The sequence below is a fragment of the Parasteatoda tepidariorum genome, chromosome 10 (genome assembly GCF_982258835.1).
Source record: "Parasteatoda tepidariorum strain Cologne lab strain chromosome 10, Ptep-v5.0, whole genome shotgun sequence".
NCBI classification, from domain to species: domain Eukaryota; kingdom Metazoa; phylum Arthropoda; class Arachnida; order Araneae; family Theridiidae; genus Parasteatoda; species Parasteatoda tepidariorum.
The window spans coordinates 49,068,216-49,095,005 of record NC_141764.1 but is presented as its reverse complement, the minus strand read 5'-3'; the positions used below and the strand labels follow the sequence as shown (position 1 = coordinate 49,095,005).

Here is a 26,790-nt window from a genome sequence, read left to right as displayed (position 1 = left end):
CCACGTACATAAAGCACCAATATACCATGGTTACAATAAAATAAATAAACAAATAATAAATCTATGTTAAATAAAAGATGGAGACGAGAAAGAATTATATTTATATATCAACTAATTCGATGTACAATTAGACGCTGTATTTAATTAACTGGTTATTTGATTAACTTCCAACGAGGTGAACAGGGGTTCGATCCCGGTGGTGAAGTATCCTCAGTGGTAGACGGATCATGAGTTAGAGTCCCCTTGCGTCAGGCTAACCGTGGGAGGTTCTCGCGGTTTTCTTCTCCATGTAACGCAAATGCGGGTTAGTTCCATCAAAAAGTCTCCACGAAGGCAAATTTCTCCCAATACTTGATCCAGAAGTTCCCTTGTCTCCTGGATTGGGTTCAAAATTACAAGGCTATGGAGTTGAACATTAGTAATCGTAAACCCAAAAATCGGGTCGACTGTTCAATGACAGTTATAAAAAAGGTAAAAAGCGATGAGCTGGAGCTGACGTCATAGGTCACATGTGTGGGTATGTGCGATGTTCTTCCTCTTGAAGTGCAAGTACCGAATTCCAGTTCGATTGAACGCAAAACAAATATTTTACTCAAACGGTGGTTTATTTTACTCAAGTTTGAAAAAAAAACACTCTTTTTTTGAGAAGTTGAATCAACTCATGCATTTTAAGTGAGCAGAAATATATACATGAACGTGAAAGTGTTAAATCAGCGTTTAACGTTTACCGAGAGAAAACGTTATAACAGTCACAATTGAAACTCAGAAAAAAGCATTGAATATTTTTTATGGGTAAAAAATGCAAACGGCACTTAATTCTACAATTTTGAATCATTTTTTAGGGAATGGAGTTAGTCTGAGACAAGATGAGGATGATGATGATGATGAGGACATGGAACCATTAGTGGAACATCAAGGTTTGTTTATGTATCTATTTCCAAGGTTCTTTTCCTTACTGTATGTTATAATATTCTGTATTATTACTTATTACTTTATTTTATTTTAGAAATAAATATTATTCTGTATTAATTAATATAATAACTATATTTCTATTATTGTTTCAATATATTTCTAATATTGTTTCAATATATATTCTAATATTGTTTCGATATATATTCTAATATTGTTTCGATATATATTCTAATATTGTTTTTAATATATTTCTAATATTGTTATTTTATATTATGATGTTTCAAAATAAAAATAACTGAAATATATTTTGATTTTAGTATCAAATGTGAACCTAAGACAAAACTTTGATTTTGAAGATCTCGGACCGATAGTTATTCATGAACTGCCAGCTCCTATTCAAGGTATTTCAATATCACATTTCTTGAAAATGAAATTAAAGAATTAAGTATATATCATTAAGCTTATATAATTAATTTATCATTGCTATAAAATAAAGCATATGAAAATAAATTTTGTATCTGATAAAGTCAAGTGAGTTAAAATGTTTATGCACCAAGTAAAGTGCTATAATTTTTAAACTAACATTGAAATTAAAGTTTTTATTTCGGCTCTTTTTTAAAATTAAGTTCATAAGATTTTATCCTAACTAAACAATTTTATCTTGACCTTAAAATATTTTAGTTTTCACTTCAATAAATTAGCATTTGATAGAGTCAAGTGGCTTAAGATGGTCATGCATCAAATAGAAAGTTATAACTTAGGACAAAATGAATTAAAAACAATTTTTATTTCTCCGTTTAGTAGTTTTGAACTAAGTTTACCAAAAGTATATTAATGGTGACATTTGACTCGGACGAAACCTTTTTTGCTCGTTTATAAAGTAGTTAATGTAATACTTTATTTAACTTAGTTTTCATACATAGTTTTATTAACTTTTCAACTAGTTCAGCAAGAAGACGATTTCAAGCATTCATTATATCTGTCATTAGCATTTGTTTAGTATAAATGCTCTATATGATTAAAAGTTTAATATAATTCTGGAGAAAGCGTTAAATTTGCCTGTTTTAAGTGGCAACGACAAAGAAATAATTGCATTAAAAGGAAAATTTAAATAACTCATAAAATGAAATTGAACATGAAATGAAAATAACATGTATAATAAATGAAAATGACATGTCACGGTGTTGTCGTCTAATCAAGTTATAATTTTTTTTCTTCCCATTGAACTAAATTGACAAAATATTAAAAAAGAAATTTCCAAACTTAAACAAGCGTAAAATTGGATTATTATTATTTTTTTATGTATTTGAAAATCAATTAATAAAAATACACTTGCAGAAATAATAGCTTTTCTATTACAATAGACTTTTTTAAACTTTATCGCTTTCTTCGATAAAGTTAAACAAATAAATAAAACATATACATGAAAATTCCTGTCGTTACCTATTTCAATTCAAATGCAAATCGTAGCGTTAACGAGGAAAAATGTAAATATGTTATCATACTTAGTAATTGTTAATTATCAGAGTCAAATTGTAAATTTTTATTTAATTACTTAAGCAAATATTAATGCTTAATTTTAAATATTAATTACTATGTGTCAGTGACAATGTGACAAATGGCATGTTAACATCATAATTGAGCATACTATAAGTTTGTTTCCTCGATCGAAATTCAATTTTCTTAAACAAAAAATACGATTATGTTTTTTTTAATTATATATTTTTTAGAAAAAATATGGAGATATATTTTTTCTAAATATATATTTTTTCTAAAAATATATCTCCCGTATATTTTTAGATAAAAAAGAAATATCGACATTTATTTTAATTAGAGTGTGAATTAATTTTTTCTTTAACCAGCTGATGGTTCCGCCGTTAAAGGTCGTAAAACCTGCAGTCTTTACCGCCTAGCAAAACTGGTTTTTTCCTATGTTTTTAGATAGGGAAATAGAATATAGGGCATAAACATTCTCCTGATTTCGCCCTTTTTCTATTTCCCATGTTTGTTAATATATTAGAAAGCATATTGTTGTCAGAGTACTGTCAAAATACTATACAAGTTTAAAAATAGGCTTACATTTATTAGTAGGCCATTGTTTGAACTATGTACGAGAATATTGTTTAAAAGAGAATATTAGGCTATTTTGTCACATATGTGTGTTCGCCAGAGTACTGACAAAATACTACACAGTCTGAACAAAGGCGTACATTTATTAGTTCATCATTGTTTGAACTATGTACGAGAATATTTAAACAAGAATACTAGGCTTTTGGGTTTCAGCTTCTGGAGAACGGGCGGTTTAGCAAACGCGAGCCATGAAGGGATACGTTTTGGGGAATGGTGAGCAAAAGGAAGAAGGTTCTCTATTATTTTATAATTCTTTATATAAGGTGTTAAATAAGGTCAACATAATGTTAAAGTGTTGTTTTTTGTAAGTGTACTAAATATAAAATTTCTTCAAAAAATAGAACAAATATGGAAAACGTGGTGTCCTTCAATGTATTTGTTTTTTAGGAGTAAATGGTATTCCGAGCCAGGATTATGAAGATTTGAGTCCCATGGTAATTCATCAAACGAAAAGTTTTGTGAACTTCTTCAAACCCTTACTGGGGCTTTGGAAGCAGGTTTCTATTCCCGTAAGTAATTTAAAAGTCTATAACTAAAATGCATATATTATTAATTCGTTGTATGAGCTAAAATAATTGTTTTTTATCCTGTTACGTTATTACAAAGTTGTTGAGAATTAGAATTAATAAAAGCTAATAGAATATCGATAAAGGATCTAAATGATTATTTACCAATTTTTAGCAATTGAAAGTGAATAGTGAAAGTAGCTAATTGAAAGTGAAATACATTGACTAATATGAGAAAATGTCGTGGTGGGAGTTAGGTATGTAATTTTTCCATATTGAAAAAAAATACGGTAACAGTTACTGTGTTTCATGACAGTCATTCTTATACCGTGACTATGTCACTGGATCAAATTTCTTTTTTTTCGAAAACAAAAACAGCCCTGTCACTGTAACTATAGCAATTTTTTTTCTCAAAAACATAAGTAAAACAACTTTTTCTAAAGCTTCTAATCCGTTTCGTATTAGATGCATGCAAAATATTTTAACAAATTAATGCCCTTCAAAGGGCAAGTGGGCTAAATAGATTTGTGCAGTTCAGCTTGGCGTCACAAAATGACATTGGACAATGAAATTTGATGTGACGTCAGAATGTCAGAGGGCAGATAAAGCCAGCTTTAGACGACAAAGGCAGATTATCGCTTGGTTGAATATCAGAATGACAATAAATCTAAATTTACAAATCGTTCTAAATCACATAAATGGAAGAGGGATAATTGGAAAACGAAGGGATTCTGGGAAATTCATGGTACAAGTCTGATTCTAATTGTAATAAATTTGTAAGCAATATTAACGATATCAATTTAATTATACCGTTGCTTTTAAATTTTACCAACTTTTTTGATATAGGATTGTGAGTTTGCTTAGATTAAAAGCTGGTCAAACTTATATTTCTCTTAACCTTCCGCAATTTAAGAAACAATTATGATCTATGAGATGTGTCCCAAACGTTCGGTGAATGAAACGATGTCTAGTAAACAACGTGTGCTAAAAATGCAGCTATGCGCATGTGCAAAAAGACACTTATGAAGAAACAGTACTTAGTAAAGATAGTAATAAATTGTTTCAGATTAATCTGCTACGGATGGTCAATGGTGTGCTTGCGAAAATCTCGCGTGAAATTGTAATGAGATTAAGGCATAAACACATTTTTCTTAAGCAAATTTGAAGAAAGGCCTAAAAAGGCATGCGATGATGATCCAGTTGCACAGAAATGCAACTATGGAAACCATAGAGAAAGGAAACCATGGATTATGAACCATGTTTCGATAACACATGTTACGATTTGAAATATCAAGCTATAAATCTTGCAAAAAGATTTGAGAAAGTACGAAGTCTATATCCATTTTGTGCTTTATACATTAAAGAAATGTAACATTTGTATTAAGATTACAAAATCATTTCCTCAGCTTTTTCGATAATGATAAAAATGTATTGTGACGAACTAAAGTTACTTTAAGGAAAAATGAAACTATTTTGCTTCCATGATTAGTACTATTTTTGAGATAAAATTTTCTAGCTTTTCAGATCTTGTAAATGAAGAAATAATATATTATTATTTCAGGAAAAAAAAACGCAAAACAGATTTTCCTTGTAAACCTCTTTTACTAACAGATTCAGTTGTTTCATTTTATCTGTCATTTTTCTATTTCGATTCGGGGGATTTTGGTCTTATTGCTAACCATGTGTAAAAAACTGCTTTGGCCAAAAAATCGCTAAAAGGAATTTACTCATATTATATACGTGAAAGTAAGCCTTTTACTTCCGTGTTATTGCAAACCTACAATAAAAAGCTTAATTTATTTCTAATTTAGTTAGCGTTTTGCATTTTCGATACTTTACAAGCTCCTAAAAGTGAAATAACGATCAAAAATTTGATAAATGAAAAGATATAGCAAATCAAAAAATTTAATTAAAAGACAAAACATCTAGCATAACACTGAGTAAGCAAGAGGTAAGTAAGAGACAGACGAGTGGTAGATTCCCATACTTTAGCATTAGCATGCGCACATCACTTCTGCGCATCCTGTGTCCCGCAGTGAACTGATCGTAAAGACACGGTTCTCAGCAGATCACAGAAGTCAAGCATTACTGGCTGCTGTCAGTGTGCGGGTGGGTGACCACTTGGATCAGTCTGAGTAGGGAACGAGGGTGTGCGGTATTAGTTCTCGTTAAACTGTTCTACCGTAAAGTGCTTGACTTCGCTTGCAGGTTGTCGAGCTACCGAAGCGGGGGTGCCGTCCCCTCTGCAAAGGATCAAAATTGTGATGGCATGTCTTCGGATCATCCTCAGGGATGCTTCCCAGACCGTCGCCAATAGCCCATTGTGCAGCTCTAGTGCGACGTAAATGAACAACAACAATCTTCCTTTCTGTTCGCCATTTCCGATTTCGGTAATGACTTCTGTAAAATTAGCAATAAATTTCTGTTTTGTAATACGAGGTAAGAATTTGGTAATTGTAGTGAAATTCGGTCATTTTATCATGATACCTTACAGCATGGCATAAAAGTCCTTTAGTCGGTTAAATTTACTTTTCAGTTTTGCATTTTTTCACTAAATGTGCAGTAATAGGAATTTTGAAAACCAGAATTACAGGAAAAATCCCCAAATAAATTGTTTAAATACCATACATATTGATTATTTAAACCAGAATTATGTTTTTTTTAAACCAGAAATGTCATTACCATATAGTACGGTAATTTTACCAGAATTCGTGTCTTCTTGCACGATTAATATCATCTTAGATATAGTATATTATGCAGTGGAAAATAAAACTAAAAGTCTTATTTTCTGCACATCGATGCATCCTCTATGAAAACTTTTGACGTGTTTTCTTTCAAAAGTAATGAAATCATATTTCTTCCGATTTATAAAGAGAAATCATATTTTTGCTTTTTTCCCCCACTTATTCAAACTAGAAATTTTCCAGAATTGTTGAGTACAGCATACAGCATGACTTGAATATATTACAGCATGAACTGAACGAAGCTTATAAGTTCCAAGTATTACGGTAGGAGAGGGTTATTTTTAAAACTCTTTTAAGCTTAAATTTGATTTGAAACTGGAGACTTTACGATTCGTTTAAGCCATTTTGAGAAATCGTTTTCATATATATATATATATATATATATATATATATATATATATATATATATATATATATATATATATATATATATATATATATATATATATATATATATATATATATATATATATATATATATAAACGTTATAAAATATTTGCACTAACTTGACCTTATTATGAATAGACATAGCTCTCTTTCTGCCTATTGAATCATATGATTTCAACAAATCCCTTGATTTTTATAGAATTTTTCGAATTTTCCATTTTTTTTATTTTCGGATCTTAAATCCCTATGTGAGGAGGTTTGTTTATTTTTAAGAAACACTACGAAAAATGCAATAATTAATTGAAATAATTCACAAGAAAAAAAATTAAAAAAACCTCCTGTTTTTGAGTCTGAAACATTTTGTAAATGATGCAAATTAATTTTGATTAGCGGGAAAAATATAAATATAGAGATATGTATAAAAATGAAAATGGTAAAAATTTAAATTAATAAAGGGCCAAAACTTTCGACAGATTCCCTCACTAAATTAAGGAAATTATTTATATTTTTAAAGTGCATTTTATTTTAAAGGCATGTAAGAAATTTTGCTTCTTGCTAAGCAACTCCGTTTATGTAATTATTAAATGCTTACTTTTTATCCCTTTAAGATTAGAAATTACAATTGGGTACCATTCTTATTTCAGTTTTCTTATGCTCTTACAGAAAACAAGGAAAATTACTTGAAAGTCTCATTTTCCTATTATAAGAAATAGAGATAGAAATAATAGAAAAATGGAAGATTTTTTATATAACGCTTCAAAGTACAGTGCCTAATCCAAGGCGCACTCTATTTCCTTTTAATCCTCTCTTACCCCTTTTCAGGACTGTGGCTAGAAGAGCGTACGGCGGTACAGAGGGTACGGGGTTCGATCCTCGATTCCTCAAAGACCCACATAGTACTGTGGTCTGTCGCAGAGTCATATCATGAGTACAGGCATCTGGAAAAAATTTCCCTCCCCTTCAGATCTACGTCAAAATTGTAAGTGGCTGCATGATTGAGTGATGCTGCCATCTATCTGGAGGTTTTGAGATAGAACATACTTCCACCTTTGCGGTGCTTTCTTGTCGAACGAAATGGTTCTTTTTTTTTATTTAAATAATGGTTAGTTTCTGCATTTTTTCCCCTCACATATCATGCATAAATTTAACATCATTAATAGCTAAATTATTTGACAGCTTTACAGTCATAGCTCAAGTTTCTGAAATCCATAATTGCGTTTTGTAACAAATTTGTGATTAATTGCTCTTTAAAAGCATTTATTTAAAATGTATTTAAAATGATCATTTATTTAATATTATTATTTTTATTTCAATAACTTATTATTGACTAAAATTTTTAATTTTTTTTAAAGTGGAATTATTTTTAACAATTTAGATAATTGATTTAAATTCTTAATATGATACATTCAATACCAATGAGGTCAAATGAGTAAACGAGAATGGCTTGTAAAGCAAACCATATAAGTTAGCATGGCAATCTTCGAGGGTTGGAGACCATCAACGAATAAGGGGCGCAGCTTATTAGTACTGCATTATTATACAACAACATTCGACATAATATGGTCGTACATAAACCAAGCTATCATTTGAATATAAATTTTCACTTTAAAAATATTTTTAAACGAATGTTTGCTATGTTGTGTTGAAAATAAAGATTATGTTTTTATTTCAGAAAAGCGAGTTTAATGAATTCTTTCTTCCATCATTGCGTAAGTTTAGATTTTTCATACATTCCTAAAATAATTATTTCATTATTTACTAATATTACGTAAAATAGAAATAAGTATATAATTAAAAAAGGTTATAGATAACAATACGTTGCATGCTTTGGATTCCATAAATCATATTCTAATCAAATAACCACTACAATCAATTAGTTCTTGAAGAATTTGCGCAATACATTTCCACTGGAAGGAATTTTTGTAATGCGGAGGTTGAATTATAATTCTGATATTTTTATTTGAAAATACATGATTTAATTGATTATTAATTTCTTTGGGCTCGAGTCGTAAAGATTGATAGATCTCCCTTACCTTAGTGGCATTATGTTGTTTCATATTATATAACTTACTAACTAAAAAAAAATAATACATACGATTACAATCGGTTTATATAAAGCGTATTGAGATAATATTTATTAGTTTACTAAGAACTGAATTTAATGTATTTAAAAGTTAGAAATAAATACAATAACTATTTTCTCCGTATTTGTAGATAAGACCACGGTTTCCAAAGCATCGTCAAGCATTTTGTCCACACCAGAAATATTTAAAAACGCAAGTGAGAAAAGTAATAGATCAAACCCATTCAATCATGGATTGTTAACAGCAAATAAACTTTCAGAGACTCCCGCTAATGCGAAAAAAGTTACAACTCCAACTTTTTCTGTAGAGGTGATCAAACATGATCCTATAGATCATTTCATTACCCCGGAAGAAAATGTTCAGGAAATGATAATAAAAAATGGAACTAGCCATATTGAAGATGATGTAACAAAAAGCAAAATAATTCCGAGGAATCCTTTTATTCCAATTCGCTTGCCCATGGATATATTGGCCATTAATCAGAAAGTCACAAAAGATATTCACTCGGAAATTCTAACAAATGAAATAAAAAAACCCGAAAAAATATTTAATGAAGAATCTGAAGCATTTGCTCTTCAAAATACAAGTACGATTGATATCAGTCCTATGACAAATGCATTTACCGTGAATGAAGAAAACACGATGCATTCCCCTTTGCAAGAACTAAGCAATATATTTGAAACAATGCTTGATGAAATCAATGGAGAAGCTGTAAGTGATGCCACAACCGAAAAAGCTATATCACTTCCAACAAATGATGCCAGAGTAGATTCAGCAGGCCATATTCAGGTTATCACTGCAGCGGGGAATATATTAAGTACATCAGGGGGGAACTCGCCAATTGGAATCGATGGATCTATGAAAATTTTAAATGATGGTAGGCTAGTAATTCCCACTATGGCAGATCCAACAGACGATAGGATACCAATTTCAGAAAACGAGAAGACAGAAATTACTAGACAACCTACTTTGTCAACAGTAATAAATGAAGAAATCGAAATTTTGACAACTGAGTCTTTGAAAGTATTCAACGATGGCTCTGTAGAAATTGATAGCGACGGGGCAAGAGAAGCTATAATTGAAGATATTTTGGCTATTCCAATAGTCGTTCATATGGAAATTCCAGAAAGTGAGACAAAAGAAATTCTTACAAATGGGAATATGTTACCTTTAATGGGTGAGAAAACAATAGCAAGCAAGGCTACGATAGCACTTCCTACAGAAGGGATCATAGACATTCCAACAGACAGAACACCAATGTTTCAAGACGGGTTAACGGAAGTTCCAGTTGATAAGACTACGTTTATTTTACTAGACGACAAAATGGAAATTACAACAAAAGAATCTTTTACAATACCAAATAACAGTATAGCAATTTCAGGGAGAAATGCATTTCCATTAGATGACGCCATAAAAAATCCAATAGATGGCGCCTTAAAAAATCAATTAGATAGGGACATGAAAAACCCTATAGGTGGGAGTTTAATTCCAATAGATGTGCCTATGGCAATTCCAGATAATGAGAACAAAGAAATTCTTATTAATGATACTGATGCGGTACCTTCCGTTGATGTGGAAATGTTAATATCGAAGGATATGGTTATAGCAGTTACCACGGATAAGTCTGAGGCGGTTTCACGTAGTAGAGGCTTACAGATTTCAACAGACGATGCTATACCAGTACCAGAAGACAAGAGGGTGAAAATTCTTGCAGATAGGATTGAGTTAATTTCATTAGACGAAAAATTGGAAATTACAACGTTAGAGACTACGGAAATTTCAGTAAGCGGCAGAATGAAAATTCCTATAGATGAACTCAGCGAAGTTCTAACAGATGAGAGTTTGGTAATTCCAATACATGATGGTTTCGAAATTCCAAAAAATGAGATACAAGGATCTTTTGCCAACCGGTCTGAGTTTCTCTCAGTCGATGAAAAAATGATTTTACTAAATGATGCGGATGCAACAGTTCATACAGATAAGATCATGGACATTCCATCAGACGGGATTTTGCCAATACGAGGAGTAGAGGTGGCAGAAGTTCTATCAGAAAAATCTATATTAACTTCATTCGATGAAAAAATTAAGATTACTGCAGATGAATTTTCGACAGCACCAAATATTGACAGTGTAGCAACTTCTACAAATGGTTCCATGGAAAGTTCAATCAATGGAAGAATGGTATTTCCGAAAGACGGGATTTTGCCAATACGAGGAGACGAGGCAACAGAAACTTTATCTGAAAAATCTATATTAACTTCATTCGATGAACAAATTAAAATTACTACAGATGAATTTTCGACAGCACCAAATATTGACAGTGTAGCAATTTCTACAAAAGGTTCCATGGAAAGTTCAATCAATGGAAGAATGGCATTTCCGAAAGATGGGATTTTGCCAATACGAGGAGACGAGGTAACAGAAATTTTATCAGAAAATTCTATATTAACTTCATTAGTTGAAAAAATTAAAATTACTACAGATGAATTTTCGACAGCACCAAATATTAACAATGTAGCAATTTCTACAGAAGGTTCCATGGGAAGTTCAAGCAATGGAAGAATGGCATTCCCGAAAGACGGAAGTATTCGAACTTTTACTGAGGAGACTGTTTTAACTTCAATGGATGAAGAAAAGGCTGAGACTACAACAATTTCTACAGATAGGACTGAAGTAATTCAAACACAGAACAGTATTGAAATTTCGACAGGAATTCTAACTCAAGGGAAAAGTACAACTCTAACAGATGAGAATATAATAATTAAGAGTGATAAGATCATAATGGTTCCAACAGATAAAACCAAAGCAGAAACGGAAAAAATTCAAACATTAGTTTTCAGCGATGAGACAATGAAATTTGCCACAGATGCGACTAAGACACTTCAGTTGGATGAACATACGGTAATTACAGTGGATGGGATAGAAGTATCTGTAAAAGAGAGAACAACGTCGATGCCAGCGGATGGGGATGGAGTAATTAATATAAATGAGGCTACAACGATGGCTACAGATGGAATTTGGAAAAATTCCACTGCAATCTTAGAGGATGAGTCTATAACTAATCCAAGAGATTGGGCGGTAAAAGTTATATCTGATAAAACTACAGAAATTCCAAAAACCAAGATTATGTCCGCCATTGCCGATGTGATAGCAGAAAATAAAGTGACAGAGAAAATTCTTAAACAAGACAATACTGGAACCGCGGCAGAGGTAATGCCTACCGAAGAAATATCAGTTGATGCAAATGTACCTAACATAGTATCTTCTAAACAAACTGCAACGCAAGCCATTATGGCAAAAGTAACATTTGGTCCCAACAATTTAGCGAATGAAGTTACCATACAAGATTTAAACAAACTAATAGAGAGAGATGAAATAAGTATTGACAAGAGAGCAACTTTAGCTAGTATCAGAACTGATTTCACAGCCAATAGCAATGAGGCGCCGCATATCTCTCCATTTTCAAGCAATGAAAAAACTACTGAAGCAATGTTGCTACATGATATTGATACTGAAAAGCTTGAAGAAAAGGAAGTCATGCTTCCAGCAAACAGTCATTTATCACAGTTCGTCAGAGAAATAGATATAAGCGATGAAAGTGTTACTGTAAAAGATATAAACCTTGATGTTTCACACATCATCGACAAACATGCTAAACGTTTTCACCGTCTCTCTATAATTCAAGCTTTTGAAGTAAGTGCTACATTTGGTATACTCAATAATTAGGAATGATATAGTTCTTAAATATTTCTCAAGTTAACATCTTTATATTAATATTCTATAGACTGATTATTTTTTTACCAAAAACTGACATACAATAAAAGTTCAGATGAAGAAAGTTTAATGAAATTTTTAGAAAAACTAAGATTTCATTGCGAAAGATCTTATCTTGGTTGTATTCAACGATAGAATATTAATTAATTTCTTATGTTTAATTTTTCTTCAGGCACTGTTTTTCAAAAAAAAAAATGATGATTCATTGACCTTGATTTCTTTGAGTCTTTTCATATAATGAAAAAAAATCATTCACATATAATATTACTACAGCGTCGATATTTGGAAGACATTTACTTTTTCAAACTTTTTTAACTCTCTTAACTGTCATAATTTTAAATTTTGTTAATTATTTACACTATTTTCTTCACATTTCTCGTAACCTACCAATTCAGATCTAACCTTTCTACATGCGTCATTCGTTATTTACCCCCCCCCTATTTTTAATGCTTTCGTAATATTATCCCGCGGATGAAGAAGTAACATGTGAAACCAAAGCAAGGCTAGGTGTTGAATGAATTAGCCATTAGGGAGTTGTGTGTCAACTTTAGTTAAACATTAAATACAAAATATTTCTGCACACATTACATATACTTAAACCACTATAACCTCAAATTTTACAAAAAAAAAATATTTAAGTCTTTATTGCATGCAACGATTGAAATGTCAACTAGGATTTCATTCAAGCAGTTGACTAGGATTTCTTTAAGTTGTCACGCTTTGCTTTGTTTTGTTTAAAGGCAAAAATGACTAAAATAGATTTTTCTGACACATTGCCAACTCTTGGAGATTAAATCTATTTCTGATGTTTAATTACTTGTTTCTTGTAGTGAAAGGAACATTTGAAATTGAGAAGTAAGCTGTTCTTTCTTCGGGCATTCATTCACTGATACATTATAGAAATGCTTTAGAATTATTTCCATTCCAAATTGAAATGGTAGTTATGCTGGATTAGCGAAAGTGAGCGAGAAGGTCATGAAAATTTCTATTTTTGTATCTAGTACGCACATTGGAATAAATAATACACGAAATTGGAATTTTTTTCTTCTTTTACGAATGTGTGACCCTCTGTTACCTTAGAAACATCTGATTTGTAATCAAGTTTATTCCCGAAAAAAATGCACCAAACTATTTTTTTGCTGAAAATGTTTGATGTGTGACCCTTTTTTTTCAAATGTGAAACATCTAATATGTAAACAAGTTCGTTTCTCTCATTTTGTATAGTTTCTCCTAATGCTACATATGTGCAACTTTTTAAATACTTGCAGTGTGTTCGGCATCGGTGATTCATAATCACCACTGGAAACACAGGTAAAATTTACTACATGCAATTTATTTTCACGGAATCCGCTGCATGGAATACTGTTTCTGCACCCCTGATGTCAAAAACATTTAAATAGGTCTCATTCATGTTGTAATATTATCGTTGAACAACATTTTCGGTTTACCACTACCAATGTTCAGCACCGTAACCTTGTAATTTTGAACCCGATCTATAAGACAAGGGAACTCCTGGATTGGGAGAAATTAACCTTCATGGAGGATTTTTTTGAAGGAACTAACCCGCATTTGCGTTATATGGACAGGGCAACCACGAAAATCTCCTATAGTTACCCTGACGGCAAGGGGACTCTAACTCAGAACTCGTCTGCCATTGAGGATATTTTGCGTCAATGCGAGCCGGGAGCGTAACTGATATCGACTAGCTATCGCTGGGATTCGAACCCGGTTCATCTCATTGGAAGGCGAACGCTCTATCCCCAGAGCCACGTTGTATTAGGAATCACAGACAGTTTACAACTACCAAATGCAGGAAGCGAGCTTGATTACAAATTAGATGAGTGTCATGTAACAAGAGGTTCATGCAACAGACATTTGTAATTAAAAAAGTAACAAAGTATATATTTTGTTTAGTTTGATGTATCAATTATTGTAATATGTGTAATAACTTCTAAGGTATAAAATTTTTCTTCATATTATTAATTAATAGTATAAAATAATTAATTTGTGTTGACCTTGTATTTTTTTGCTTAATTTATGGTCAGCGCGACATTTGACTTTTTTTTTCAAAATGTTTTGTTGAAATTTGTGTATATCTCAGTAAAATTAGACTTTTTCTTTGAAAAAATGTATACCGAAGATTTTTTTTCCATAGAAAGCGTTGCTATATCTTCATAAATGATACATGAAATCTCCCCTTCTCTCCTCAGTATGCTTCCTATTTCGGGAGAAATGGGGTTGATTTAAGTGAAAGAATGGAATTTCTTTTAGACAAGCATGTAGGACATTACTTTTAATGTATTTCTTTTACGCTGAACAGAACGACACGAATAACGAGACGATTGGATTAATAGTTTTGAAGTCACAAGGGTTTTACATAAAAGAAGTAGAAATTTGTACTTGTACCTATTTACTCATTAGGTGGATCTATATAAATAAGTGAAGCATTCTTCCATGCGTATTATTACGCTATTTTCTTACGCTAAATTGATTAAAACTATACAGGAATCAATAAAACGAATAATTCAAAAGTTAGGAGTGTTTTCATATGTAAAAAGTGCTATTTTTGTCATGACTTGAGTACACTTTTTGTATACCTTACAATTGTATACCTTGCAATTTAAAATTTCTTTGATTATTATTAGCACTATTGTTAGAGCTATTACTAAATAAAATAATAAAAAAATGTAAATGTTTACTAAAACTTATTTTTTGCACTGAGCTATCTTTGGATAGAAGATAATTTTATAATTGGGGGCAAAAAAGTTCTCGAGATATTACGAAATATAATAAATAAATAAATAAATAAATAAATAAATAAATAAATAAATAAATAAATAAATAAATACGTAAATAAATAAATAAATAAATAAATAAATAAATAAATACGTAAATAAATAAATAAATAAGTAAAAAAGACAAAAAAAATATTACATCACTTGACTGTATAAATTATAGATTATTTTCCCCCAAATCAGCCCTATTTTACGTTTAAAACAAGTGAATGGGGTACTAGGGAAGTTTTCAGCCCGTGTTTATTTATAACTTATAGTTTTTAGTGAAAAAAATTCTGTTTGTTAATTTATACGAAGAAGCCCTTTTTCTCTAGCTATACAATTGAGCAGTTAGGAATTTGAGTTACGTAAATTTTGTGATTATTTATATTAAATTGAAAATCTTAGTAATGCCGTTTTTTAGCATGTTTTTGTTTCTTTAGCTGAGAACTGCTGTAAGTGATCCTAGAAAACTTTGGAATGAAGGAATTATTCCTTTCGTCTTATCTGAGAAGTATGGTAGGTAGCTCTTTGTTCCTGTTTTATTTTCTAAAAAGAAAAAAAAACATAACTGGAGGAAACTTAAACTAAAAGAACTTTAATTAAAATTAATTTTTAATACAGTAGTATTTTAAGTATTATAAGAATTCGAATGTCAAGTAACAGAAAAACTTGTTTGAAAATAAAACTTCTGGAAATCATGAACTATTTTAAAAGGTGTGTGTACATTTATAGAGAATGTCTGTAATTTTGAAATAGCACTATAATAATGTTTGCACTTGAATTTTATAACAATACTTGTACAAAATAAATTTTAGTCAGTTGTGTCAAATTTACTGAGTGGATTTTTTTTAGCTTAATTCTATTCTCCAACTGAGGATGAGCTACCTAGTATAAAATGGTTTGTTAAAATTTAACTAATTACAATTTAAAATTTTAATCAAATTCGATTAAAAATTAACGAATTCTTGTTCTTGTCATTTTGTTAAATTATTGGAAAAAACCTCAATTCTTTTATAATGCCTTGACCGGTACTAGACAATATATAAAGGTCTATAATTCAACTGGACAAGCATTAAATATGTCGATATATACATTTGATAATGCAACTCTTATATTCTAAAATATATCTAATTACAGGAATTAAAAAAAAATATTCCAAACCCATGATTATATTTTTAAATATTTTGCTGTAAGACTTTATTGTTCAGAAAGAGCTTTTCATGAAATTTTCATTTCATAAATACTACAAATCCAAAACATAAAACAAATATTAAACACAATAATTTTTATAATATTAATAAATATTAAACACATAAAATTTAAACTCATTTCATTTTCATGGAACATCTTTGAATAATGAATGCTGCAGCATATCACTGTAATTGAACAGGTTGTATGTAATGTTACTATGGCAACAATTGTACCAAACATTGAAGAACAATGACCGGTTTGCAATATTATAGGCGTGTTTCTATCTGATAAAGCAAACAAAAACACCCACCACATTTGTCTTTTTAAATCACTTTTATAATATAATATGCGAGAGATGCCCACAGTGTAGATCAAATATAATTACATAGATTCAAATATTAATAATCTCGTTTTCGTCGAAAAAGTTATCAGGAAAGATTTTTCGTATGCATGTATATTTTCCATAATGTCAATTTATCTGTATTGAACTGCCATTAGATAAAATGGTTGTTCTTTTTTTCTAAATAGTGTTTTGATATTACATAGATTATATTATGCCTTAATTCTAGGCATTGGTAGTGTGATTATTTAAATTTGATATTACTTCCTTTATACCTATTCCCTCTGAAATTACTTCCTATATATCTATTTTTAATTGTGGTTGTTCGATTTCGGTTAGGCATTGGCTAAACTTAGAATAATATTTTCTGAAAGAACCGAGCGAAAATTATTTTTATATTTCTCAAAAGCTTTAAACTTCTAATTTTAAATAGCATACGCCTCATCAGCTGCGTAAATAGTACTGATTTTTTTTTAATAAAAATTATTTTTTAAAGAATATGTCCATGAAAACTCTCACTTTTCACAATTCAGATATCATTGATCTATAATTCGTTAATTTTCATAATAATTTCGTCACGAAATCGTGTGATTTGTGACGAAATGCAAGGTCTCAAATCTATGAGGAAAATATTTCTTCAACTCAAAACCTCAGCGTAGTGTATTGTGGGAGATTGTTAACTATTATGACGAAACTATAATGAATTGTATGATGGTCAAGAAGTTGACCTCGTACCAGGAAGATCCCGGGATCGAATCCTACTTTGGGCATGGTTGTAATTTATTTATTTGTTCTATGTGTCCTTTTGTGCCAACGATAAAATGATAATTAAAATTGACAGATACTTTAGATACTTTAAGTTTTTTTTTGTGAAAAATTGAATGGCGAAATCTTTCTTTAAATTTGACGAAATTCGTTTCCTTGAAGAAGTGATAATTATTCAGTCATTTGGATGAAATAATTGCTCGGAGCATATACCAGGACACGGTTTCGTCAAAAACGATGGAAGTTTTGTAAAATTTGAGTATCTACTTTGTACACTGCATACTAGAAATCATTTGAAAATATTTATTCAGTATTTTTATAAATTATATAGATATTTGACAATGGTATGCATTTTGTTAGGTATTATCATTTGATAAAATTCATATTAATTATTACTAATATAGTAAATGTTACCATTGTACAATCTATATGCATGTCGTTTGTTTATGTATCGAAATAGACATTTCAAATCATTAGAGCCTGGTTAAATTTTTCAAAATAAGCACATTTTTTGAAATAACAGCATATGGGTACTATAAATATTTCAAATAATGTAAAGTGTCTACCATATAAATAATCAATGGTGCTTATAATCAGTCAGACATTTAGTAGACCAAAGAGATAGTACTACTTAATGCTTGTTAAAAATTGTAAACATTGTTGGACAATAGGATCAATTATGGTTTCTAAAGCAAATTCAAAAGATCTTTTAAGTTTGCAACATGCAGATTCTTGAGTTGTATTAAAAGAATATTTTCTTAGCTATTTGCCACTCCATAATGCTACAAAAGTAAGTAAAGAAACAAATTGTTAGCAACTTTTGATTAGTTTTCTTTATAACAGTTGAAAAATTTGGAGACTACTTGAATTCTCTCATTATTTTACTTTTTTGCGTCAATGGTTTTGAATTTAAAAGATATAAATAATGTGATACACTTTAATTTCTTAAGTAGAAAAGCAAACAAAAGGTATTAGTTTTGATCTGAAGAGTTGATTTCCTATTTTAAAAGAGCTTTCAACAAGTTTACAACCCCTTAAGTATTGTTAACTTTTAAGGACAAATTTTTGCACGTTATGAAAAAGACTTTTATTTTGCAGTTTGCTTATTTTTTTACAGTAAAATGTACTTTTAGGTTTTATTCTTGTTCTTGTAGATTGAAGTCTTTCTGCTAATATTTTTTTAAATAATAATAAAGTTTCATTTTATGAAATATTATTCTATAGCAATGATGATTTTAAAGTTTAAAAATCATTTTTAATAACTTAATGAAGCGTTACTTTGACATAAAGAAAATCTTATTAGAAAATAATTTAAAAAAATGGTAAAACTGTAATTAAAATTTCGATTAAATGGAGTAATAAAGAAAAATGTTTTTTGCAGATTATCAATAATTATGTTTTTAAATTAACAAGTTTGTTGTATATTAAATAATAAACTGATTCCATTTATAAAAAAATAGTTATTGAGCAAAAAGAAGATATCTTGGCAGCAATGAAAGAATTTGATGAAAGAACATGTGTTAAGTTTATTCCAAGAAAAATGGAAAATTCATACCTTTTGATTGAACCTGAAGATAGGTGAGAATTATAAATAATATTTGAAACAAAAACATTCTAATCTGATTTAAATGATAGTTATTATGAACAATAATTAAAGTATGATTCTAAACATTGATTAAATATGATTTCTGAAAAACAAAAACAATATTTAGAAAATAATAAAATATGAGGGTATTTAAAAGATTTTTTTTTACTTGAGTAATAATGAAATATGAGGGTATTTTATTTATTTATTTTTCATTTCAGGGTATATTTGTAAAGGATCTTAAATGACCAGTGTGTTGTGTTTTTTTTTACTTAGAGTGTGTTCTTAAAATGTTAAAAAACGTAGGTGTAAATTTTCATCCTAGTCATCGGTATTACAGTAAATTGTTTAAACTTTCCTCTCAGGCCAGTATACTTGTTTAATAGAAAAACTGAGCAAACCAGTGTTTATAGTTTGTCTCCTCCAGACATTCATCTGGACCTGTGGCGGTGACTATGTTAACGAAGTATGACTGTTTCAAGTAGGGGTGCGGGGTCAATATTTCGGCGAGAGAAAGGGAATCTCTTGCTTCGATCTATTGTGTTAGTCCTAGAGTGATGCTACCCTCCCCAAAATGCGCCATTCTTGTATCCATAGCACCAGACGGCCTCAGACTTTATGGCGAGAGGAGTTCTTAGCTTAGATAAACTACAGATGATCTCCCTATTACCAACAGTCTAAGGACAGTTGGCTGTTAGGGTCAGTTAGGAAGTTTTATATAATGGCCACCTCAATGACACAAATTTTTGACTTTTTTTTAAAATTGTGTCTTTCAGTTAAACATTTTCTGGTATCTTTTCTATTTAACTTTTTTGAAATTTAATATTTTTACGCAAAATACTTATTTAAAATTTGTGATTTGAATAACAATAGGTTAATTTGTTAACCATTCTGGGTACAGATCTAGCTGGTAAGTAATATACCTGAGATACATTAAAGTGAAATAAAGTTACAATTGTATTAATTGTAGTTGCGTTATCATACTTAAGTGACATTTTAAAATTTTTATAAAAATGAGTAAATATTCCAATTTTCTAACTTAAAAATTTTAGTTTATTTTCAATTTTGCAATTCCTCTTAAAAATTGCTCCTCAAATAGTGTTTTGAAAGTATTTTGTTTATACTTTCTTTGTTCAGCTATAATATTGTTGACTGAATGTAAAAGGACCTCGCATAATCTTATGGAAATTAATTCTTCGCTAAATTGGCTGAAAATTTACCATGTTGTAGTTCGAAACATTCTGATCCAAAGTTCTCACTGGCACAAAGTCCAAAAATTGACAGTTTCCGAGATAGGAAGCCCCAAAAATAAATAAAAATTCTTGATTCTCTAAAATCAATGTGACCACGATATTAGCATTAACCAATGTGCACCACGTGGAGGTTGTCGAATTTTGCACACGTTATGTTAATGTTTCTAATGCCACTTGCCAATAACCGCAAGCCTGTTTGGTGATGGTGCGTTTCTTCTTTTTCAGTGGCGCCATCTATGGCCAAAAATAGGACTTCAGCCATACACCCTTCACAGCCCGTTTATGGAGCAGACCTATTCCTACATCCATTCATTCATCCGCAGATCGCAATTTTGACCTGAACCAGTGAACAATCAATCTCCAATTATGTACTCCAAGAGGTACTGATTTGCTAAGGGAACATAGAGGAATTTGTGACCCAACAGATTTAACTAGTACCCGTCACTTTTTACTGCACGGGGAGTCTTTGGTCAGCGGGGATTGAACTCACGACCTTTTAGATATTGGTTCAACGCCCTACCAACCGGGCTATCCGGAAGCACATGTTTTGCTCCTCTATAAGAGCAGATTGTTTAAACTAAGAGATAGTTGGAAGCATACAATTATATATAGTTACGCATAAACATAACTCATCAATTATTCAAATATTATTAACATTTTGTTGGGAAGGTCGATTCTCTGCACCTTAGATACATTCTATTTTCTTCTTAAATGGATACTTGATGTTATCTCTATACCGTGCATGTCGTAAAGGCCATATGACACTAGCAATGTGTGTGCAAGTACCCAATGTCCCATTCTGCGCACAAAGATGCTTCAAGCACCTTTTACCATAGTGGACATTGCTTATATCTCTTAAATTTGAGGCTCCGTATCTCGGAAACTATCTATTTTTGGACTTTGTGCCAATGTTAACTTTTACTCCAAGTGTTTTGAACTACAAGAAACTAAATTCTCAACTAATTTAACAGGGAATTAATTTCCCTCAGATTTGAGGGGATTCTTTAGTTTACGGTTTTACTTTGTTAATGTAAAGGAGTCGTAAAAATTAATGATTAGTTAAAAAATTTTTTTTTTAACAAATCATCAAATCAAATTATCGTTTAAATTTAGTTTAGTAAGAAACTCAATAGATAATACTATTCATCATACAATTTCAAATTAAATTAACAAACAAGATTTGCCGAATGAATACGAAGTCTACAAGTAATAAACATAAAACTATGAGCATAATTGTGGAAATGTAAGATTTTTGTAAGCATTTAGACTCATCATGTTTAAAGCAGGATATTTTCCGGATTATTTGGGCATAAACTAACTTAGACAATTATATAATTTTAGGGATTATTTTTCGAAAACTTCGAATAGCTCAAACAATCAACAAAAAAAAGTAGTTTCCCGAAAATGAGTTAGACTTAAGTAACTAACCAATTTTATAAATATTTTACCTCCTTCCTCTTAGAAAAAGAAATTGCGTAGGCATCAGGTATGCATAACATAATGATAACAGTATAAAACAATAAGAATTCTTCGTGATATAATAATAATTTAGTCAATACAACGTTAAAATCAAGAATATTTGTTGATCAAAACTTAGATTCGTTGTAGTGCAGCTGCAACATGCTGCATTTTAATCAGTATAATAAAATGTCAGGGATGATGGAATCAGAGATGATACAATCTTATTGGTAACGTCAACTGGTGAGAGAAAGAGTGAATTAAGAGAATAAAAACGTGATAAAATTGACTATTAAAAAATTAAAAAATAAAAAATAAAAATAAAAAAAATAAAAAAAATATTTTTTTAAATGCATGATAAATATGGAATCAGCGTGCTAATTTACAAATGAATTTCTTAAGCGATATAAAAAGTCTTCCAGAAATCGAGATCAATGCACAGAGTTATTTAAAAGTCTATTTTTCTCACTAGTTGCTGTAACTTTTTATCAATCACGTCTGTCTTTCATTTTATCCTAATTATGAAAGTGTTCCATGTTGAATCGAAAAGATAAGTTTAAATAAAGGAATTATTTGTGATTTTAAGGCTATAGTTACTTAACTTATAGACTTAATTAAAGGTTAAAATCAACTTAAATCATGAAACACTTTTGTACATAATATTCTAGGTGTGTTGCTACAATAGGTTTTAAAATTGGGAAATCGAATAATATGCCATTGAATGAAGACTGTTATACCAAAGGGAATATTCTACATGAACTAATGCTTTTATTAGGATTTGTGCACGAACAAAATCGACCTGATCGAGACCAATATGTCATCATTGTCTGGGACAACATTATACCAGGTAAGTTCTAACTTTGAAAACCTAAGCATAACTCTTTTTGCGGAATTTGTAGCTTGTAGGCAACGTTTAACATTAATCCTTTAATTAATGAAACTAATATAATCAGCTAAAAGTTTATTTTTCACTTTTATGTTAAATATCAGAGTTCCTGCTATCTAATTTCGTTTGAAAGTTATGACATATGGGTAACTTTGATTGGCCGAGAGTTCTAATTGGTCGAGAGTCAAAATTTATCGAAATAAAACGCAACAGACTTTCTCTCAGACTTAACGTGGAGTGATAAACAAAGTATTTTTGTTTGGCGGAATCTTAAAAATTAGTATGTATCTATACTTTTTATATATAATTTTAGATTAAATATAATTTTAGAAACAATTTATTGTGTGAAATAGTAAGATTTAAAAAAATTATCATAGATCTATTTATCCCTTTTTTAAAGTTATTTAAGCTATTATATGTCAAATAAATTGTCAATTTTTAAGTAAAAACTTAATTTTCTTGATAAGAAATTATTTCTAATATAACTTTTGAAAGTATACTAAAAATAAAGTTAAATTTTTATATTTAAAGAATAGAATCTGCACATCTAAAATTTACTGTACTTTGGTGTAGTTTTGTGTCTCTTGACTGGAAAAAGAAAAAAGCGAAGCGTAATGTTGCAAAATATTGGTATTATAGCAGCAAGAAATTCGTTGTATTTCAACCTTAGGAACTTCGAAAGTTACTATTTATTCTCTTATTTTAAGTAATTATGCAAATCTCTTATCGTTTTGATTTATGCATTGCATTTATTATTGTTTTTCTTTTTCTCTCTTTTGAATAATTCTGAAACTTGAGATTCTAAATATACTCTCAGTGTTCAAAGTGTTTGTATTAATCTAGTGGATTTTTCAGGTGTAATCTTAACTCATAATTTTGTCTTTTTGTAGAAATATAAATTAGTTTTTATAAGGTCAATTCGTTTTATGTTAAAAAATAATCGTATTGAATTTTGTATGAATTACTTATGGATTATTGAACAGAGAAGTAGCACTAGTTTAAATTGAAAATAAAAATCTGAAAACTAGATATTCTATAAAATAAACACGGAGATGGAAAATCATAAGGGTCGACGGAGCCGCTGTTTTGGGTGTTCAACGCAACGTTAAGTTTTGCTTTCTTGACCCAAAACTATAACACTTTGAAATTTGAAATTACTAAGAAGTGTAGAAAAGTGTACATGAATTATAATGGAATAAAAAAAGTAATATTTGTTAATTTGTTTGTTAATTATTAATAGTTAAACTTCGAAGGGTATATCAATGCTTGATTAGGTACTAACTTAAAGAAGCCACAATTTCTACACCAAATTCAGATTTGTATTACATCATGGTTATTACGAAATAGGTATTTTTTATGGTTATTACGAAATAGGTATTTTTTAAAAGCAATAATGAGAAATACTAATAGTTTCAGGAATTAGCAAAGTGTTAAGTTATTGGTTTAGCAATCAAAGTCTATATAAAAGTTAAAACTTCAACTAAATGTTTATTTTAGGTATATATTTATTGATATTACTCCAGGAAAGCCTGGTTGTCAGGGAGCTATACTTACATTCGTGAGAACGGGAGTTCGAATCAAGTGGGCTGAAGAATAAATGGTGATTGGTGTACGTTTAATCTGTCGGGTCACAAAGTTCTCCATGTTCCCATTACAAATTATACCTCTGGTAGTACTGAATTGGAGATTGATCATTCTCAGGTTCTTGTCAAAATTACGACATGTGGATGAATGTATGAATGGGTCCACCCTATAAACTAGTGTGACGTATGGGTGTGGTAGAAGTAGAACACTTGACCATAGATGGTGCCACTGGAAAACAAGAACAATCGTGTCTGTCTTTTGCTTTAATGGTCTACGACAACAACATCATTCATAGATATCAGGATGAAATGTAAACAAGTTGTAATTTATAGTAGTTTAAATAAGAAAACTAAAATATCTTGATTTTAAAATTTTAATGTATTAAATTGTTTTTTTAATCATTAATAAATTGTATAACTCCGAATAATCTAAATTTATCCTGTTACATACCTCTATAAAAATTTGTAGAATATATTTAAGAGTATTATAGATTTTTTCTCCTTTTTTTGAACAGGTTTTAGACAAAATTTTTGGAAGTACTCATGGTCAGAAGTTCTGAGTTTCAATCTAAGCTATGATTACGATTCGATCATGCATTATGGTGCGTATGAGTTTGCAATCGATGTGAAAAAGCCTGCCATTATTGCTTTAAAACCTGGTATCAAGCTGGGTCAGAGGGACGGTTTTAGCAAGAAGGATGTAATAAAGATCAATAAACTGTATCACTGTGAAAACTTAACACCGCGTAAGTATCTATTTTTTTTACTGTCACTCAAATCTAAATGCTTTGTCATGTCTCTGTAGATAACAGTTCATAAGTTTACAAAATTTCAGGTAGTCATTTGCTTGAAAAATAATATTTTTGTGTAATTAACGAGATAATTATTTTAATTACGTGTTTGAGCATTTTTAAATATTTTTTAGAAGTAAAATAACTTATAAAGCAACTTATAATTAGAGCTGCGGGGAATAAAAATGAATCTGCAGTTTTTCCGATTTTCCTTGAGGAGTGAATTAAAAATTTCAACATAACCTAAATTATTGCTACAAATTGAATTTCGTAATGAATTTCAGCAATGAGCATTCTATGAATTGATCATCGGGGTGAAACGGTGCCATGAATCACTTCATTGGATAACCAGATTCATTGGATTATATCTTTTGACCTGATGATTTCAGCATTTTCTTTGAAAGACTTTTACCGAAGCGTATTGTTAGGGTCATCTTTTTATATTTCTTTTTTTTTATTTCAATACATGTATAGTCAATGTATATTATATCATATACATAGAGTATAATTACATAACAATCTGCATTTCTCTTTAATAGCGGTAATTAATTCTTATGTGAATTCCAAATTATTTATCATTAATTTTTAATTTTTCAGAACCTGAAGTGCAGAAGACTGGGAGTTTATCAACAATAATTGAAAATTTTAAGAAGACTTTTATGAACTTGTTATCAGGATTTCTGAAGAAAATAAGGCAAACATTTCGTAGTTTAAGGTCACTCTGAGATGATAAATACTCATTAAAATATTTGCTTGAATGTTAAAAAGTAGTTGAGAGAAACGACGATTTTGTTTGAATTTCTTGAAAAGCTATTTTTCGTTTTGTAGCATTCTCATTTATTGAAAGAATTTTAAGTGATTTTCTTATTTAATGTTTTATGCACAAAATTACTTAAGCATTCACCAGCATATTAGTTTATAACTAAAACATTTTATTCAGAGCATAAACCTACTTCGAAATACTCTTTTAAGACTTTTCTTCGTTTGGAACTATAACATTATCGAATTTGAATTTGTACTTACTTATTTAAGGGCGTACAGAACTTGCCAAACTTACGATACTCGACGCGAACGATGCTTAATAGTGATTCTTCTTTTTTAAATTATTTTAATTCCAGTGTTGAGAAATGACCAGTGTTTGACTTTGTGGCTATCAATGTTGAACTTGCAACGCTCCTTGTAATTTTGAGCACAAAGAAGACAAGGAAACATTTGGGTCAAGACTTTTGATAAAATGAACCGAATTGCATGAAGTTATGCTATAAAATAAACCAAATTACACGAAAAAATAATTACATGAAGAACACAACGGAAATTTCTCACTGTTAGTCCGACAAAAAGGGATTCTAAGGAACCCGTCTAAACCTATGGATATTTTGCGCCAACACAGCACTGTCAGAATTTTCATTCTAAAATTACGGTAAAATAAACAGAAGCAGTTTGTTCATCAAATAAACCGTAAAGTTTACAGTAAAGAATTTTCCTCTTATCTTTACGGTTTTAAAACTGTTAACAACTATTATGGCTAAAAAACCATAAATGCAAAATGATATGTTGTTTTTAACCATTTACAACTAACATGGTTTCAAAATAGTAAAAAAAGAAATTTAGCTTGACATTAGA

General features: G+C 30.1%; 2 protein-coding genes across 2 annotated transcripts in view; both read left to right on the top strand.

Annotated features, from left to right (window-relative positions):
- Nucleotides 1–10,534, top strand: part of LOC147802768 (uncharacterized) — a gene marked incomplete at its 3' end in the record, with an annotated part of 41,212 nt that extends 30,678 nt beyond the window's left edge. Inside the window, exons 8-12 of the mRNA XM_087152773.1 lie at nt 843–917; nt 1,230–1,313; nt 3,430–3,551; nt 8,353–8,389; nt 8,895–10,534. Coding sequence (XP_087008899.1) covers nt 843–917; nt 1,230–1,313; nt 3,430–3,551; nt 8,353–8,389; nt 8,895–10,534 — 1,958 coding nt within the window. The remainder of the gene's footprint in view (nt 1–842; nt 918–1,229; nt 1,314–3,429; nt 3,552–8,352; nt 8,390–8,894) is intronic.
- LOC107450195 (uncharacterized) lies at nt 10,523–26,130 on the top strand. The gene is made up of 6 exons (XM_087154171.1): nt 10,523–12,457; nt 15,756–15,831; nt 19,072–19,189; nt 22,576–22,754; nt 24,892–25,122; nt 25,765–26,130. Exons 1-6 carry the CDS (start codon nt 10,559–10,561, stop codon nt 25,890–25,892), a joined length of 2,631 nt encoding a protein of 876 aa, XP_087010297.1. The 5' UTR covers nt 10,523–10,558; the 3' UTR covers nt 25,893–26,130.
- The last annotated feature ends 660 nt before the right edge of the window (nt 26,131–26,790 follow it).